The sequence below is a fragment of the Electrona antarctica genome (genome assembly GCF_951216825.1).
Source record: "Electrona antarctica genome assembly, chromosome: 16".
NCBI lineage: Eukaryota > Metazoa > Chordata > Actinopteri > Myctophiformes > Myctophidae > Electrona > Electrona antarctica.
The window spans coordinates 38,099,021-38,115,836 of NC_136797.1; the positions used below are offsets into that span (position 1 = coordinate 38,099,021).

At 43.5% G+C, this 16,816-nt stretch overlaps 1 protein-coding gene across 1 annotated transcript in view; it reads right to left on the minus strand.

The window, feature by feature from the left end:
• Positions 1 to 7,722: 7,722 nt before the first annotated feature.
• Positions 7,723 to 16,816, minus strand: part of LOC306939690 (long-chain fatty acid transport protein 6) — a 30,614-nt gene continuing 21,520 nt past the window's right edge. Inside the window, exons 10-12 of the mRNA XM_079524363.1 lie at positions 11,542 to 11,639; positions 11,259 to 11,389; positions 7,723 to 10,607 (exon numbers count right to left, since the gene is read on the minus strand). Coding sequence (XP_079380489.1) covers positions 10,431 to 10,607; positions 11,259 to 11,389; positions 11,542 to 11,639 — 406 coding nt within the window. The 3' untranslated portion in view covers positions 7,723 to 10,430. The remainder of the gene's footprint in view (positions 10,608 to 11,258; positions 11,390 to 11,541; positions 11,640 to 16,816) is intronic.

Consider the following 16,816-nt stretch of genomic DNA (forward strand, 5'->3'; position numbering starts at 1 on the left):
TGTATAGTGAAAAAAGCCGGTGTCAAGCTCATAACGCGGCACAAAGTGACGCGTTGTGAGCTTGTAGATCTGCTATTTTCACCAGTTTGGGTCCCGGGCAAACATCTAGGGCTCCATCTTGCGCTACCCCTTACCCCTTATTTGCCATTTTTTACTATTTTAAAACATTTAAAAATAGTTCAACTAGCCAATCACGTTGTTAGCTTGTAGATCAGCTATTTGTACTATTTTAAAATGTTTTAAAATAGTAAAACATGGCAAATAAGTTTAGGGATAAGGGGTGGCGCAAGATCTAGGGCCTAATCTCTCTTTCGGGTCTCGACCTGAAAGGTTTGGGAAACACACAATAGAGGGTATGCACATGCTTAAAGTGAATGGCACATCGAGTGGCAAAGCAACATGCAAAGTGAGTTTAACATTGTTTAACGTTATTTAATGCAATCAGATATGACTTTTCTGTTTGGATGTATGGGCTGTCAAGGCCAGAAAGTAGTTTTTTGCCACTCAGTAGGCGTTCCTGCATAACTTCCTGGTTTGATGATGTCACGCACATACTCTCTATAGGCCTACAGTACCAGTAAGATGCCTGAGGGCGAGAAGCGTGCACGCATCCGCCTCGTTAACGGCAGATTGCTGCAGGGCGAGTGCTGCAGGCGCTTTGGCATGATCAACATGGAATGAATTCTGTACTGGCCATATAAGGAGCATGTCTTGAGTGTACAGGGTTTGATGAGGTCAGATCAACATATGATCTGACCTACAAGCTCACAATGCATCGCATCGCATTAATGTGAGCTTGTAGATCTGCTATTTTTTCAAATTTTGAAATGTATAGGGTTGAAGTGGTTAATGTATGTTTTCTAATGAAAATTAAAATCTCAAAAATAGTAACACGTTTTCAAATAATTGTAATGGAGTAAAAAACAACAGCAAAAAAACGTCTTGATTCTGATGAAAATCAGATCAGGGCAGGGCGATCATGTAACATCAAACCGGTGTGGTAAAAGTTATAAAACAAAGCGTATTATTGAGAAGTGAAAGTATTGGAAATTGGAAATGCTAAAGTAAAGTACAAAGACCTCAAAAGTGTACTTAAGTTCAGTCTTAAGTAAATGTACTTAGTTACTGGTGGTCGTGTGTGTGTGTGTGTGTGTGTGTGTGTGTGTGTGTGTGTGTGTGTGTGTGTGTGTGTGTGTGTGTGTGTGTGTGTGTGTGTGTGTGTGTGTGTGTGTGTGTGTGTGTGTGTGTGTGTGTGCGCGCGCGCGCGTGTGCGTGACGTGAACCGCGGGTCGGGCTGTCTGTCATGTGACTGTTCTGCTAAATAGGGGGAGGATTCTTTGTGAAGAAGAGATGGTCTTGATGTGCTCAGATAGAAGGGTTGTAGCCTTTAGCCTACTATAGAGAAGAGATGGTCTTGATGTGCTCAGATAGAAGGGTTGTAGCCTTTAGCCTACTATAGAGGGAGGATGAGAGATGGTCTTGATGTGCTCAGATAGAAGGGTTGTAGCCTTTAGCCTACTATAGAGGGAGGATGAGAGATGGTCTTGATGTGCTCAGATAGAAGGGTTGTAGCCTTTAGCCTACTATAGAGCAAGCAGATATAGGACACCTGAGGTTTGATGATGGTGGTGATGATGATGATCTAATTAAATAATAACTTCTTTTTCCCAAGGACCTATCATATCATTTAAAGGACGACTTCACCACTTCTATCTTCATATAATTTGTCCACAATGATAAAATAGCACAATCTATTTCCTACTCTGTGTCTCAGAGGAGGGCTGTGGGCAGTTCAGAAATCCATCTTACAGTGACATCATCGTTAGGCAGATTGTTTAAAAAAAATAAAATCACACCCGTGTGAACTGAGTGGTGCAACTATAGGAATAACTATAAAGATTGATTATATAGAGATTGATTCACTCTGACGTGATATCTGTGATGTCAGTGACGTCACATACTAACCATAGCAACCATGCTCGTTTTTGAGTGGTGTAAACCACTCCTACAACTGGCTTTTGTGTGCAGAAAAAAATGAGCATGGTTGCTATGTTCAAAATAATTTCTGACGTAATTAAATCACACCCGGGTGAACTGGATGACCGTAGCAACCATGGTCATTTTCTCTGCACAGAAAAAGCCAGTTGTGAAATCACATCCGGGTGTGATTTCATTACGTCAGATCAGAGCTGATCAGGCTACATAATACCTTACCTTATTTCATTACGTTAGACATTACGTCAGACCACAGCTGATCATGCTATATAAAACCTTACACCACTCAGTTCACACGGGTGTGATTTTTTTGGTTGCTAACCATAGCAACCATGCTCGTTTTTTGGTACGAACAAACACGGGTACACGGGTACAAAGCCAGTTGTTGGAGTGGTTTGCACCACTCAAAAAAAACAAGATTAACACACACACACACACGCACACACACACACCAATGGCAAGGCACCAACCTGCACATCAGGAGCAATTGGGGATTCAGAGTCTTGCTCACGGAACTTCAACACTAACTCTGGGGGAGCCCGGGATCGAACTGGGAACATCCGGCCGCTCTACCCCTGACCACTTAACATCTGGCAGTGGAGGTCACTGTGGCTCCTCTTCATGTGTTTGTGGAGGAAGTCTGAGACGTGAACTCGGACCTCAGAGCTGAGAGGACTCGGACCTCACAGCTGAGAGAGAACAAGCGAAGAGAGAGGAGAAGAGATAGGTGAAAACAGATAGGTGAGCAGACAACTCGAAAAGCCTCCATCATATTTCCAACAATTCCCCCGTCCGTCCGTCCGTCCGTCCGTCCGTCCGTCCGTCCAACTAACTCTAAGTGAGTTGGTGTTTCCCCCCCCTTCCTTCCTGGAAGAAACATCTTTGCAGTATGTGGACTGCTGGTATATCTATGGGACGTGGCCTACCACACTCATTCCTCAGACATCTATGACACCAGACAGTTATTACATCATACATCAATGACGTCAGTCTTTTGTGACATACTGTACCACACATACTCCAGTTTTAGGTGATAAGGCGACCACCAGTGGTGGAAAAAGTACTCAATTGTTTTAATGCCTCACTCACACGGTCGCAACAGATTGATGTATGCTTGTTGTATACAAAGGGTGTGACACAGCTTGCCCCAATGCATTTCCAATGGGAGTCACATGGTTTGACACAACATTTGTGTTGTATGAGGGGGAGGGGGGCAGTCGAAACACAGCCGAAAGCCATACAACAGCTTGTAGTCCAAAATGTAGTCCTCAAACCATGTGACTTCCATTGGAAATGCATGGGGGCGGCCATGACACTCACAACATTCATACAACAAGCATGCATCAATGTTGTATGCTAGATCGAAAGGTGTGAGTGAGGCCTAATGCTGCAGTACTTCGATATAAGAGAAAGTCCGGAATTCAAAATGTACTTGAGTAAAACCAGCAAGACGCCCTGAGGGCGAGAAGCGGCGAGGTCGCGTGCACGCGTTCGCCTGGGTGACAGCAGACTGCTGGGCTGGCGCTTTGGCATGGGGGGGTCAGATCAACATATGGAATGGATTCTGTACTGGCCATATATGGAGAGTGTCTTGAGTGTACAGGGTCTGATGAGGTCAGATCAACATAATGGAATGTCAGAACAGGTCAGGAGCAGCTCCATATATGAGGGTAGCAGCGGGAGAAGTGTCTTGAGTGTACAGGGTTTGATGAGGGCCCAGGTAGGGCTGGGCCTTAATTTTCGGGCCTGTTGGACAGGTATCAGTCAAAAGGGAGACATCGAAGAGGAAGGACGGTGGGGATGGATCAACATATGGAATGTCAGAACAGGTCAGCTCCATATATGGAGATCTAAGGGTTTGAGGTCAGATGTAGAGTTGCTGGCCGGCTCCATATATGCAGATCTAGGTGATGATCCAGTCTTCTCCATGTATGGCTATGCAGGGTTTGATGAGGTCAGTGCCCCCCACCCCCCGACACTTCTCTCTGTTTTCACTAACCACCGAAAAGGTGAGTACTGTAGCACCCCCGTGGCGCCGGGCCTGCCATCGCCGAAAATAGCTGAGCTTAGAAGTCTGCTATTTTCTGTAAATGCCCCCACCCCCCAGAAAAGTGATGCTAGGGTTCATGCGGTGAACACTTACTAGGCTCTGGACCAACTGGACCAACTATTCCTGTGTACTTTTGGACAAAAAAAGAAAGTGCACTTTGTTCCTGTTTGCTAGCTGCCATTCACGTGCTAATGATTATCATGGGAGATCCTGAATGAACAAACAAAGCTGTTGTTGTGGCTTCACTTAACCTCGACTAGACATTGATCTTTTAGCCTACTTGGTAGTACAATTAGTACATGTTCAGTTCTTCACTTAACCTCGACTAGACATTGATCTATTAGCCTACTTGGTAGTACAATTAGTACATGTTCAGTTCTTCCACACTTCTTTCAGTCGACTCGATTACAATCTTCAGCTCAAATGTTTTCATGAGAAACTCTTTGAGGGTGCAGGAATAAATTAATCACTTAACTTAACACATCGAAACCGGGAAAGCATCTGTGTCATTATAGATTCAAACTTTTACCAAATTATTTTATACTTTAGCTATTCAAAAGACACGCTACGAGCTTGTATCTGCTATTTTTGGGGGGAAAAATTAAAATAAAATCATTTGTAAAAGGTCTTAATGTGTTCAATGTCATTAGTACGTTGAGGCGGCAGTGTTGATTTAGTCTACTAAAACTACCTTTTTCCACTGACGAAAACAAAATAAAAACTAAGCTATTGATGACTAAGACTAAATATACTGACAATTTTGTAAAAATAAATAAATAAAACTAGACTAAAATGTTACGAAGGCACTAGTGGAGAAGAGATCCAGGAGAACTAAAAGACAAGTCATTTTTATGCTTGGTTGCATGCTGAAAATAGCAGATCTACAAGCTCACAACACGTCGCAGTGTGACGCCCTTTGTGAGCGCTGTGTACAAATCAGCCAATGAGACGCCATCACGGCCCGCCAAAATACATTTTAGTCGACTAAATCAAATGTAGATTTAGTCGACTAAAATCTCTGACTAAAACTAGACTGTCACAAAAACTAAAACATTTCAGATGACTAGAATGTGACTAAAACTAAATGGAAGTTTTATTCAAAAGACTATGACTGAAAGTGAATGAACACTGCCTGCGCTTCTGTGCAGCCAGGGCAGTGGCACCCTAGCGGACCGGTCCGTCCCGTCTGTCACACCGACCAGAGCCACAGGACTGACCGGTCTGACATTACAATTCCAGCAGTGGTGGAGTAGTACTCACATCTTTCACTTAAGTAGAAGTATATACTGAAGTATATACTGCAATATTGAAATACTCTGTGTGTAAATGTCCTGAATTAAAAATGTACTTGAGTAAAAGTACAAACGTATTGGTATTCAAATGTACTTAAAAGTAGAAAGTACTCACTAAGCAGAATGTCCCATTTAAAGTTTTCAAATGTATACAAATCCTTTGAAAACAGCAGATCTACAATGCGACGCATTGTGAGCTTGTAGATCGGCTATTTTCAAATGGTCTAAATGTATATAGGGCTGAAATGGTTAAACGTAAGTTTTGTAATAGTAATCGAAATCTACAAACTAGTAACTAGTAACTAAAAGTTTTCAAATGAATGTAGTTGAGTAAAAGTACAATATTTGGATCTGAGATGTAGTGGAGTAGAAAAGTATTGTAAATTGTAAATACTCAAGTACAAATACCTCAAAATTGTACTTAAGTACAGTACTTAAGTAAATGTACTTAGTTAGGTTCCAATAGTGCATTCCAGCAGCGTTCACCCAGCTGGGGAGGAGTGACCTCATTGACTCATCACTGTGGGAGCAGCTTAGCACTGGAAATAGTTGAACTACAAGCTTATAACATGTTACAGCTTCTGTTACAGATCTGCTATTTTTGATTTTTTTTTTTAAATGTATGGACATTTTTCAACATGGAAACAATTAGCGATTATGCAAAAATCACATCCGTGTGAAGTGAGTGGTGCAACTCCATGTGGGGGTCCCCAGGGGGTCCCCGGAACTTCCAGACCCACAGGAACAAGCCCACGTCCGAAACGGTTGAGAAATGACAGAGTTACCGTGTGGGGGTCGCCAGGAGGTCCCTCTACTGTACTGTCACACCCAAAATCATCATCATGTATATACAGTTAATGTGTGTGTGTGTGTTAGGCTGCACAACAGTGACACTTGGTGATGAAAACCAACCAAACGCTATTTTCATGCTCGGACACAGCCAGGGACACAGGGACACAGCCAGGGACACAGGGACACAGCCACGGACAGGGGGACACAGCCAGGGACACGGACATACACGACACAGCCAGTGACACGGACACAGCCAGTGACACGGACACAGCCAGGGACAGGGGGACACAGCCAGGGACAGGGGGACACAGCCAGGGACAGGGGGACACAGCCAGTGACACAGGGACACAGCCAGGGACAGGGGGACACAGCCAGTGACACAGGGACACAGCCAGGGACAGGGGGACACAGCCAGGGACACGGACATACACGACACAGCCAGTGACACAGGGACACAGCCAGTGACACGGACACAGCCAGGGACAGGGGGACACAGCCAGTGACACAGGGACACAGCCAGAGACACAGGGACACAGCCAGTGACACGGACACAGCCAGGGACAGGGGGACACAGCCAGAGACACAGGGACACAGCCAGTGACACAGGGACACAGCCAGTGACACGGACACAGCCAGTGACACAGGGACACAGCCAGAGACACAGGGACACAGCCAGTGACACGGACACAGCCAGGGACACGGACACAGCCAGGGACACGGACCAAGCCAGGGACAGAGACACACAGCCAGTGACACAGGGACACAGCCAGAGACACAGTCAGAGACACACAAAGCTCTGTATAGTAGTGGTTGCACCACTCAAAAATAATTGCGAATATATAAATAATCATATTTGAACTGGGGATCCAGTGGGGTGCATGGGGACCCAGTCCCCACCCTAACAAGCACTTGGAATTGTAGGAGTTGAGGTATTACATTTAGTTTGACTCGGTTCCAAAATGTTGTAAAAATACAAGCCTCGTTGTGAGGCGTTATGAGCTTGTACTGTAGATGTTGTAGAAGATGTGATATGGACCATATGGTGGTTCATGAAATGAAGTTTGAGAACCGCTGGTATTGTAATTGTATATAGCAGATACGTGAAGTCCACATAACCAGCTCCGACAGTGTGATGAAAACCGGTTCCAGAAACGGTTTTAAATGTGATGGAACTCATGAGGATGAGGACCCAATTCTACAAAATTATCTGATTAGTTTTCTGAAAAACCAATCAGTGGTGCTCAAACCTTCATCATGTCAATGCCTCTCATGTCAATTATCTGAATTTGTCCGCGGACATCTGAAAATATTTTGTTCCAGTGACCCCCGCAGAAGCAAATTTGATTTGAGTTAAAAAACGTTCGCTGGGTAAGAATATATATATTCAAAAGATTTGCACACGTTTTCACGATTTTTCTAAAAATAGAAGAGCTACAGTACATGCACGAGCTTGTAGATCTGCTATTTTTCAATACCGCTGTATACTACGTTGTCACTGAGCCTGCATTTTTCACCTGTCCATTGTAACGCAACCCGAAAAAAACCAAAAAAGAAACAGGTGGGCGGTTTTATCCGAGAAGAGACACACACACGTCTGGATACATTCACTTTATTTAAGAAATGTTAAGACTTACAAAAGACTGACATTTATGTCATATAGATTCTATTTTACAATTGAAATAATGGAAACAATTATACAGTACATCAGACTTAAAAAGTACATTTTGTTTGGAGGAATGAATGCTTGATAGTTTGTGCTTCGTGCTGGTGCATCAATGTTAAAAGAGAAAAGTCACATGTAAAAAAAACATGAATCTGTAAAGCAGAATGTTCACCTTTACAATAAAATCTTTCTAACCTGCTTCTATTATGATTATTATTAATAATAATAATTAAAATAATCTACAGCAGTGGTTCGCAAACATTTTCATATGGAGGACCCCCAGATTGATATGTATTTGGTGGCGAACCACCATCTGAAACGGTTTTGTGCGAGGAGCCCCCAATGAGAGAAGATTTGTTAAAAATCTGTCCAACATTTTTCACAAAATGTCAAGATAAAAAAATGTAAAAATTAAAACAGCTTGATGTCCAAGCTTGTAGATCGTCTATTTCCAAATTGATATATATATATTTGTATTATTAGTATTTTTTTCTTGGGGACCCCCCTAGAGCCCCTGGAGCCAAGACCCCCAGTCCAGAACCATTAATTGTGTTTATACTATGATAGCTAATCTGGAGGTATTAAATAAAGAAAATAATTAAGTTAAGAGAATATATCTTTCATCTAGACAGAAATGTTAAGAGTTAATTTGTATAAAGGTCTGTCTTTATAATTACAACCTGATGAATTTGGAATACGACATTAAACTGCATTTGATGCATTTTTTTTATGCTAGAGACATTGATTGGTTTATGTCGTTTGTAAACATTGGAGTAAAAGCGTATTTCGTTGCTGTCGGGAAAACACCTTGTTAAGGCCATATTTAAACTTTTTGTTTAAAATGTTTGTTCATAAATCTCTTTGAGTGCCAGGTATTAATTATTTAATTCCCCTGCCAGTGCCAGTGTTTTCAGCTTGTTTAACTTTTGTCTGACGATGGACCCACAATGTGTCCACCATGTAAACAAAGGCACATGTGGGAGCCAAAGGAACGCCAGATAAATAAAGAAATCAACCGCAGCCATTGGTTCATGAGTTAGGGGCCGTGGAAAAAAGCTTGTTTTGACCAAAAACACAGTCTGGGAAAAGTAACTCTTTTGGACATAAAAGGTTTCTACTCGACAGCAGCAAATATACGGACAGAAGGCTGTAGAAAAGGATTATTTTTCCTTTTAATAATACAATAATTTTTAAAAATGTGGATCGGACATACAGTATAATGTTTGGTTGCATCCAAATGATCCATATTCTACATACTAATCAATATCCTATTGCTCAACATACCTTTGAGCGTATGCACCCTGGCATCCGGTTTGCGGAATCTGCTGCTATTTCCAGCCAAGATAAAAAAAATAACAAACAGAAAAGCCACTTGTAATAAGAGGCTTGTAAATGCTCAGCATTGAACTTCAGACATGCTAATGAGACCACATGTTAAGAAAGTGCCCCATCTTGTGACAAAGCAGAGGTACTTTTGAATAAAATGTTATTTAGTTTTAATCTTATGGAAAGTTTTAGTTTTAGTCTAGTTTTACTCGACTAAATATCATAAGATTGTTGATTTTGTTGAGAAAAAATATTTTGTAGTAATGCCTGATTTTACAGTTGGCTGCATGCTAAAAATAGCTCACAACAAGCTTAACACCAGAGCGCAACCACACAAAATGATTTGTCTTAGTTCTAGTTGTTAGTTCTGGATTTCTTCTCCACTAGTCGCTTTCTAACTTTTTAGTCTAGTTATTTGTTGACGGAATTGTCAATATATTTAGTATTAGTTTTAGTCATCATAGCTTAGTTTCTATTTAGTTTTCGTAGGTGACAAAAGGTAGTCGACGAAAAAAAAATCATCAGTTTTTAGTCGTCAAAATCAACACTGCACTGTGGCGTGTGTACAGTAGCAGATGAACGTTTACAGGACGTCATACATTTCAACAAACTAACTAACTGTTTAATACAAGCATAATTGACGTTACGACGGAGGTTTGGTCGATGTCCCCCATGTCAATTCTGGAATGTCGTTGTGGTCGCAGCTACCGTGTTGCATTGTGGGACATTCATATAGCAGCGTAGAGGCGGGCAATGGCCTAGCGGTCTAGAATAGCAGCATAGTGTCAAAGACTGTTCATTTATTAAGATCCGCCATCCCGATTGGAGCCACTAGAGGCGAAACTGTAAAACAAATGCCGGTGTCTGGCGGCAGATCTCGCGAACGAACGTCCTATGGTTACTGGTGCTAGATCCCATGGGAGTGTATTGAGAAATGTCGATAAATTATTGGGTCAAATATTTAGTTTGGTGACCGTGGAGCTTAAGAATGATTCAGAAACTGTGTTCACGTTCACTCTCCCATTGGAATGAATAGACTCCAACCTGCTTCCGGTCGGTCTCCTAAAAAGGCGTCCGCCCACTTCACGCAGATACTGGACGTAAACCAGAGATGGCGGATGGGTCTTTCTTTCTTTTTTGCCTTGGGTAGCATCCACTGTTGCATACATAATAATACATAATTTCACGTACTATCGAGTAGAAACACACTAAAAAGTCTCACACATAACTAACAAAAAGAATAGTACGTTTAGTATGGTATTTCGGATGAGGACGTGAGGTCGCCGTCACAGATAGAGTGACACCGGGACGGCTACAGTTTGACCTGTGCGTTGATGATGTCGTGGTACACAGGTGGTGTTAGGGAAATGTAGTCCTTCCGGGACGTGTCCAGGAAGTAGAGAGGGCCGCGGACGGAGCCGGGGTGGAATCCCTCCTGGACCAGCGTCTGCTTCCGCTGCTTGTAGGTCTCCGTCACGTCCAGAGACTCCTGACCCGCAAAACACATTCGGACAAAGACTGATGCTTCAAGGAAAGCCAGGGATATTGTTATGTTTTTGTTAAAATAAGTGTGGAATTGCTATATTTTGTGAACGACCTCATGCTTCCTTCAATGCATGAGGAGTCCAAGCCACTTCTTTTCACCTGACAGGGGGGGAAGTTTCCCCGGTAGGACGTATAACGCGTGGAAGGAACACGTTATTCCAACCAGTTCCTTTCCCCTCCATCATGCGCCGCGGCTGGCCAGGGAGAGGCAGTTTAGAGACCAGGATTACTGCATGTTTTTGTGAGGGAAGTCAGGGAACACAGAAAGGCCCTTTTGCCAACCCCACCCAGGGTATGGGCACTGATGACGCGGAAGAAGAGAACACGCTCACAAACGCATTCCGTAGGCTCTAGATGGCATACTTGTGCGCAAGGCGCAAGTTGGCACCTCGACAGAGTGCATTTCTAGTTTATACCTGTATCCTTAGGAACCAGGGCCAGGTGTAGGGTTATAGTCATACCTGTATCCTAAGGAACCAGGGCCAGGTGTAGGGTTATAGTCATACCTGTATCCTAAGGAACCAAGGCCAGGTGTAGGGTTAGTCATACCTGTATCCTAACGAACCAGGGTCAGCAGGTGTAGGGTTATTCATACCTGTATCCTAAGGAAGCGGGGCCAGGCGTAGGCAGGCAGTGTTCTCACTAAATTCCGGTAGAGCTTCCCGCCGTCCAGTGCGTGGTCTGCTTTCAAAACCACGGCCGCCATGCCTGCTCGACCTTCATATCCTGTCCACACAGTTTGGAGACATAATTAATGTAGATCGACTATTTACATCATGCAACCAATACAAGGATAAAATCAGGCATTATGACACCATCAAGGCCTGCCAAAACACATTTTAGGGGGGTTAGGGTTAGGCTTAGGCAGGGGTACAGACCTGGGACGGTCACTCCGTAAACATTGACGTCCTGGATGAAGTCCACACTGCTCAGAGCCTCAGACACCTCTGTGGTGGACACGTTCTCCCCCTTCCACCTGTCAACAACAACAACACACCATCACTGATGGAATTATAATTAAGATAAAACCAATTATAAGGCTTGAAGACCAATTTGATACATTAATTGTCAAGATAACAGATAAGGGAAGGCCAATTAGTTGCATATAAAATGCAGAAGGGACAATTAATGATAAAGGACTGTATATCTGAATTATTGAGCTTCACAGAGCTAAAACTATAAAAAATACTCTTAAGGAAGTACTCAAAAGTACTGATAAATACTCAGCACCACAACTAGGCAGAGAGCCTCTGACAATGGTAGATGACCAAGTTAACAATTAGCTTTAACAGGATTACTTTAAGCAGGAAATACTCTTTTAGAAAAATACCTTTTAAGTACCCAATAAAAAAGATGAGTCCACCAGAAGAATGATTGTCGAGTCAGAACATTGTGGTTTTAGTTAATTCATTTTCCAGATCTGAGAGACAGAATGATACTCACATACAGCCAAATAACTCTCCCCTGTACCACCAAAAGGCACAGGGTAGTCTCTCTCGAACAATTCATTTCACAGGCATTAATACTGTAGAATACGTCAGTTGTTGATACACCCTCATTGGCTTAATAGATATTTCATTTCCGCACTATACCGCGCTGGCACTGGTTGTCAAGCGCTCATTGGACCAGCACATGGATGATGAGACTGATATTGTGACAGCTTCCTTAGTTCCGTCATGGAGGGCCATAGACCGGGAAAGCACTGAGGCTGGCGTTGCTATGGCAACCTGAAGATAACATTTCTTTCCCGGCTAGCTGTGAACTCTTTACAGAGAGAAATGCTCTCTCTCACTAGGCCCCAAGGCCACACTGATATCGAAGCAGCTGCATGTAACCTAAAATCAAAACAGCACACTACAGTATGGTGACTTTTGACTGGGGACAGACAGTGAATCTTAACTTGGCGTCCGGCAACCCATAATATATATGATAAAATAATATAAAGGATAATATAGGGCTGAGATGATTAGGCACGTGGATGGTGACATGACATAAATAGGATAAGGAGAACAACCCAGAGTAAACAGGCAGTAGGCTGATGATAAAACTGATGACCAAAGGGCAAGATGACAAAATATGAACACGGTCTGGGCAAAAGGGAAATTGACAATTCCATCCACCAAACTCCAAAATTATCTATCAATCACCACCTCTGTGGTGGACACATTCTCCCCCTTCCAACTGTTAACACATTTTGTGCCCAAAACGTCTGTGGACGTCCTGGGTATTACCGCACGTGCATAGCCCAAGATGTCTTGGCAGTTTTGCGTGGGCTCTCAATGTGTTAACAACAACAACCAGTGGTGTGAAGGTAACTGCAACATCGTGAACACACCAATATCACCTCTGCGGTGGAGACGTTCTCCCCCTTCCACCTGTCAACAACACACTATCACCACCGCTCTGTAGTGGACAACTGGACACATTCTCCCCTTCCACCTGTCAACAACAGTGACACACCATCACCACCTCTGTGGTGGAGACGTTCTCCCCCTCAGTATAAAGGTATCAATACTGCAATGTAGAAGATGTCCGGAATTCGAAATGTAGTTGAAGTGAAAGTACAAAAGTGTTGGCATCAAAATGTACCTAAAGTACCAAAAGTGGGAAGTACTCATTATAGAATGTCTCCTTTTCAAATATACACATCTTTTGAAAATGGCAAGCCCACAACAATGTGTCACAGTGTGAGATTGTAGATTGGGTATTTTCAAATGGCTGAAATGTACAGGGCTGAAACATTTCAGATGACTAAATTATGACAAAAAACTAAATTTTATTTTATTCAAAAGACTATGACTAAACTAAATCAAAATCAACACTGAAATCAAAATGTGCTGGTTTGATTTTCTATGGATCTTGGGATCCACATAGAAACGGTGTGGCTCCAATGTAGATCTCTGACTTCATGTGACCAGCCTGTGTCATCAGATATCTGTGACTGTGTGACATCATACATACAGTATGTATGATATCAGACGTCTATGACGTCAGACATCTGTGACATATCTAGTGGGTTCAGAAATCATGACTTTAATGTTCTCTTTTGCATTATTTAATTCAGAGAGGAATTAAACCCATTGTCCAGCTCTTCAAAGACGGATTGGCAAACCTCACTTAAATTGTCCCCATCGGCGACTCCCACTTCCACCAACCAGAGCAGGGGGCACCTCTCTCCAGAAAACACAAGAAAATGCCCAAAAAAGACAAAACGCCCAAAGGTGGACAGAAAGCCAGCGTCGTAACAACGTCATCAATTCCCCCCACGCCCGCCGGACCGGTGGCGCGAGACGACAAGAGCGGAGCTCTCGCCGTGTCCGTGCGTGCGACGCCCGGCGCCAAGCGCACCGCCGTCATGCACGTGTCGCCGGAGGCGGTGGGGGTCTCCGTAGCGGCGCCCCCCGTGGGCGGGCAGGCCAACGTGGAGCTGGTCAGGTACCTGGCCGAGGTGCTAGGCGTGAGGAGGAGTGACGTGTGCGTGGACAAGGGCAGCCGCTCCCGAGAGAAGAGGATCACGCTGACGTGTTCTCTGACCCCACTCCAGGTGCTGGACAAACTCACACAGGAGGCTGATACAGGCTGATACGGGTCAATACAGCACTGGACAGACAGGAGGCTAAAGGCTGATACAGGATACAGGCCAAAACAGCACTGGATAGACAGGAGGCTAAAGGCTGATACAGGCTACAGGCCAAAACAGCACTGGATAGACAGGAGGCTACAGGCTGATACAGGCCGCTACAGGCCAATACAGCACTGGACAGACAGGAGGCTACAGGCCACAGGCCAATACAGCACTGGATAGAAAGGAGGCTACAGGCCGACACAGACTGGGCAAACTCGCACGGGCTGATACAGCGCTGGACACTCACACGGGCTGATACAGCGCTGGACACTCACACGGGCTGATACAGCGCTGGACACTCACACGGGCTGATACAGCGCTGGAAAAAGCCATTTCAGACATTTAACCACTTAATACTTAGTAAACTTGACCTTTGGCTCTGTACTTGGTCCGCTCTTTGAATTCCCTCTACACCAATGGTTTTCAACCAGTGGTCCTTGAGGGGGTTCCATGTGGTCCCCAGCTAAATAATGGAGAGTTGGTAACCAAATGGACCCTTACGGTAGACTGGTAAAGCCCTCCCCTAGACATATTTTGTTCAAGGGGGAGCGGTTTACCAGGCTACCATTACGAGTCAAATTATCTACACAATTAGAGAATGTAGAAGAATTGTTATTTTGATCAACGTTTGCCTTTTACTGTATCTCCCTCAATGGTACCACATCAATACAGCATGAAAGTGTGTACACAATGTTATCCAACGACAACAAAAAAAATCAAAGTTTTGGGTCTGAGAGGCTAAATCTCATCAAGGCGGCGGTGGCTCAGGGGTAGAGTGCCTGGATGGTAACCGTAAGGTTGCCAGTTCGAACCCGGGCTCCCCCAGAGTTACTGTCGAAGTGTCCTTGAGCAAGACACTGAACCCCTAATTGCTCCCGATGTGCTAGTTGGTGCCTTGCATGGTTTCCGCTGCTATCGGTGTATGAATGTGTGTGTGAATGGGTGAATGTAATGCACAATCTCTGTAAAGCGCCTTGGATAAAGGCGCTATATAAATGCACCATTTACCATTTACCATTTTTATCAAATGGTGGTCTGTAGCTCAAATACCGAATAAATAATGGACCTTGATATGAAAAGGGTTGAGAACCTCTTCTCTCCGCCAAACCTTTTTGCCAACAATAGTCCACCTGAGAATTGGGTTGCAAGGGTTCAAGTGATTCATAACAGTGTAAAAAATAGTCACTTTAGCTTTTAACCACTTTAACCATTATATTGAAAAATATCAGACCTACAAGCCACGGTACAAGCTTGTAGATCTGCTATCTTTGGAAAAATTGTGAAAATGTATGCAAATCTTTGAATATATTCTTTCCAAATGAACATTTTTAACTCAAATCTTACCTTTTTGGGGGGGATTTTGAGATTTGCAGCCAAATACATATCATCAGTTTGAACACCACTGACATAGAAACATACGTGACTACGGGATTTAAAAGACGTTTGTAGAATCTGGTCTAATGGTTAAATGTTTCATGGCATTCATTTTCATTTATTTTTCGTTTCTTTTATGTTTTATGACCTTAAATACACCCAAAAAACCTGAACTTTGAACATTCAGTAGACTTTCTGTGGTTTGGAAGCCTTTTGAGCTGCAATGGAAACAGGCAAAAACAGTGAAAACAGTGACATCTGCTGGCAAATCCTATTAACCGTCTGCCTGCCGCCATTCATTAATCCCTCGATTGCGTATTGCCAAGGTTTTATCGCGCGTAACACTTACTTTGAAGATCCAAATATCCGTAATCGCATTGTTCCTGTGAAAAGCTGCTGTGTGTGGTATCATGACCGGTTGTTGTTGTCTCGCTCGGCGGTGGAAAAAGCTGACCGCGAGTATCACAGCGCCTGCTACAGGCCGTTGAAAACGCTTGTCTGGGACAAAGCGTCCTCTGCAATGTCGCTTCTGTGAGATAAAGCCGTCTGAAACCAGAGCCGGCAATGTAAGTGGATGCGCGCGCATTTTCAAAATGGCCGCGCCCATTGTGTCAGAAGCATAACAAAGCTAACTGACGGTAGATTTCGATACGATCGTATTAAAACATGCATTAATTAATACATCGCTGTTAAAACGGCTTTTCCGTTTGTGGCAGGCCACAAGATTCTACGTTTTAAAATTCCTATGTTCCCGGCAGGCCTCGTGTTAACATATATGGGATTTGCAGGCTGTGACATCACAAACAGCAGGAAAATCAGAGCACTTGTTTGAGCCTGAAAACCCCAGACCACAGAAAATCTACTGAATGTTAAAAGTTCAGTTTTTTTGGGTGCAATTGAGCTCAGAAAACCTAAAGAAAAACGTTTTTTTAAATGTCACAATCCCTTTAAAAAAAGGTTGAGAACTACCGGTTTCAGTGTTTGACAACAGACGCAGCTTGTGCCACGTCATCCTGTGCGGGTCCGTCCTTCCCTTTTCCACCAAAATAACTGGTTCCATTCTAGATTCTTGGAACCTTTGTTCTTCCACGGAACCGGCGACATTTCTTTGGTTCCAGTTCCGAACCAACTTTAGGGTTCTGAATCAATTCATT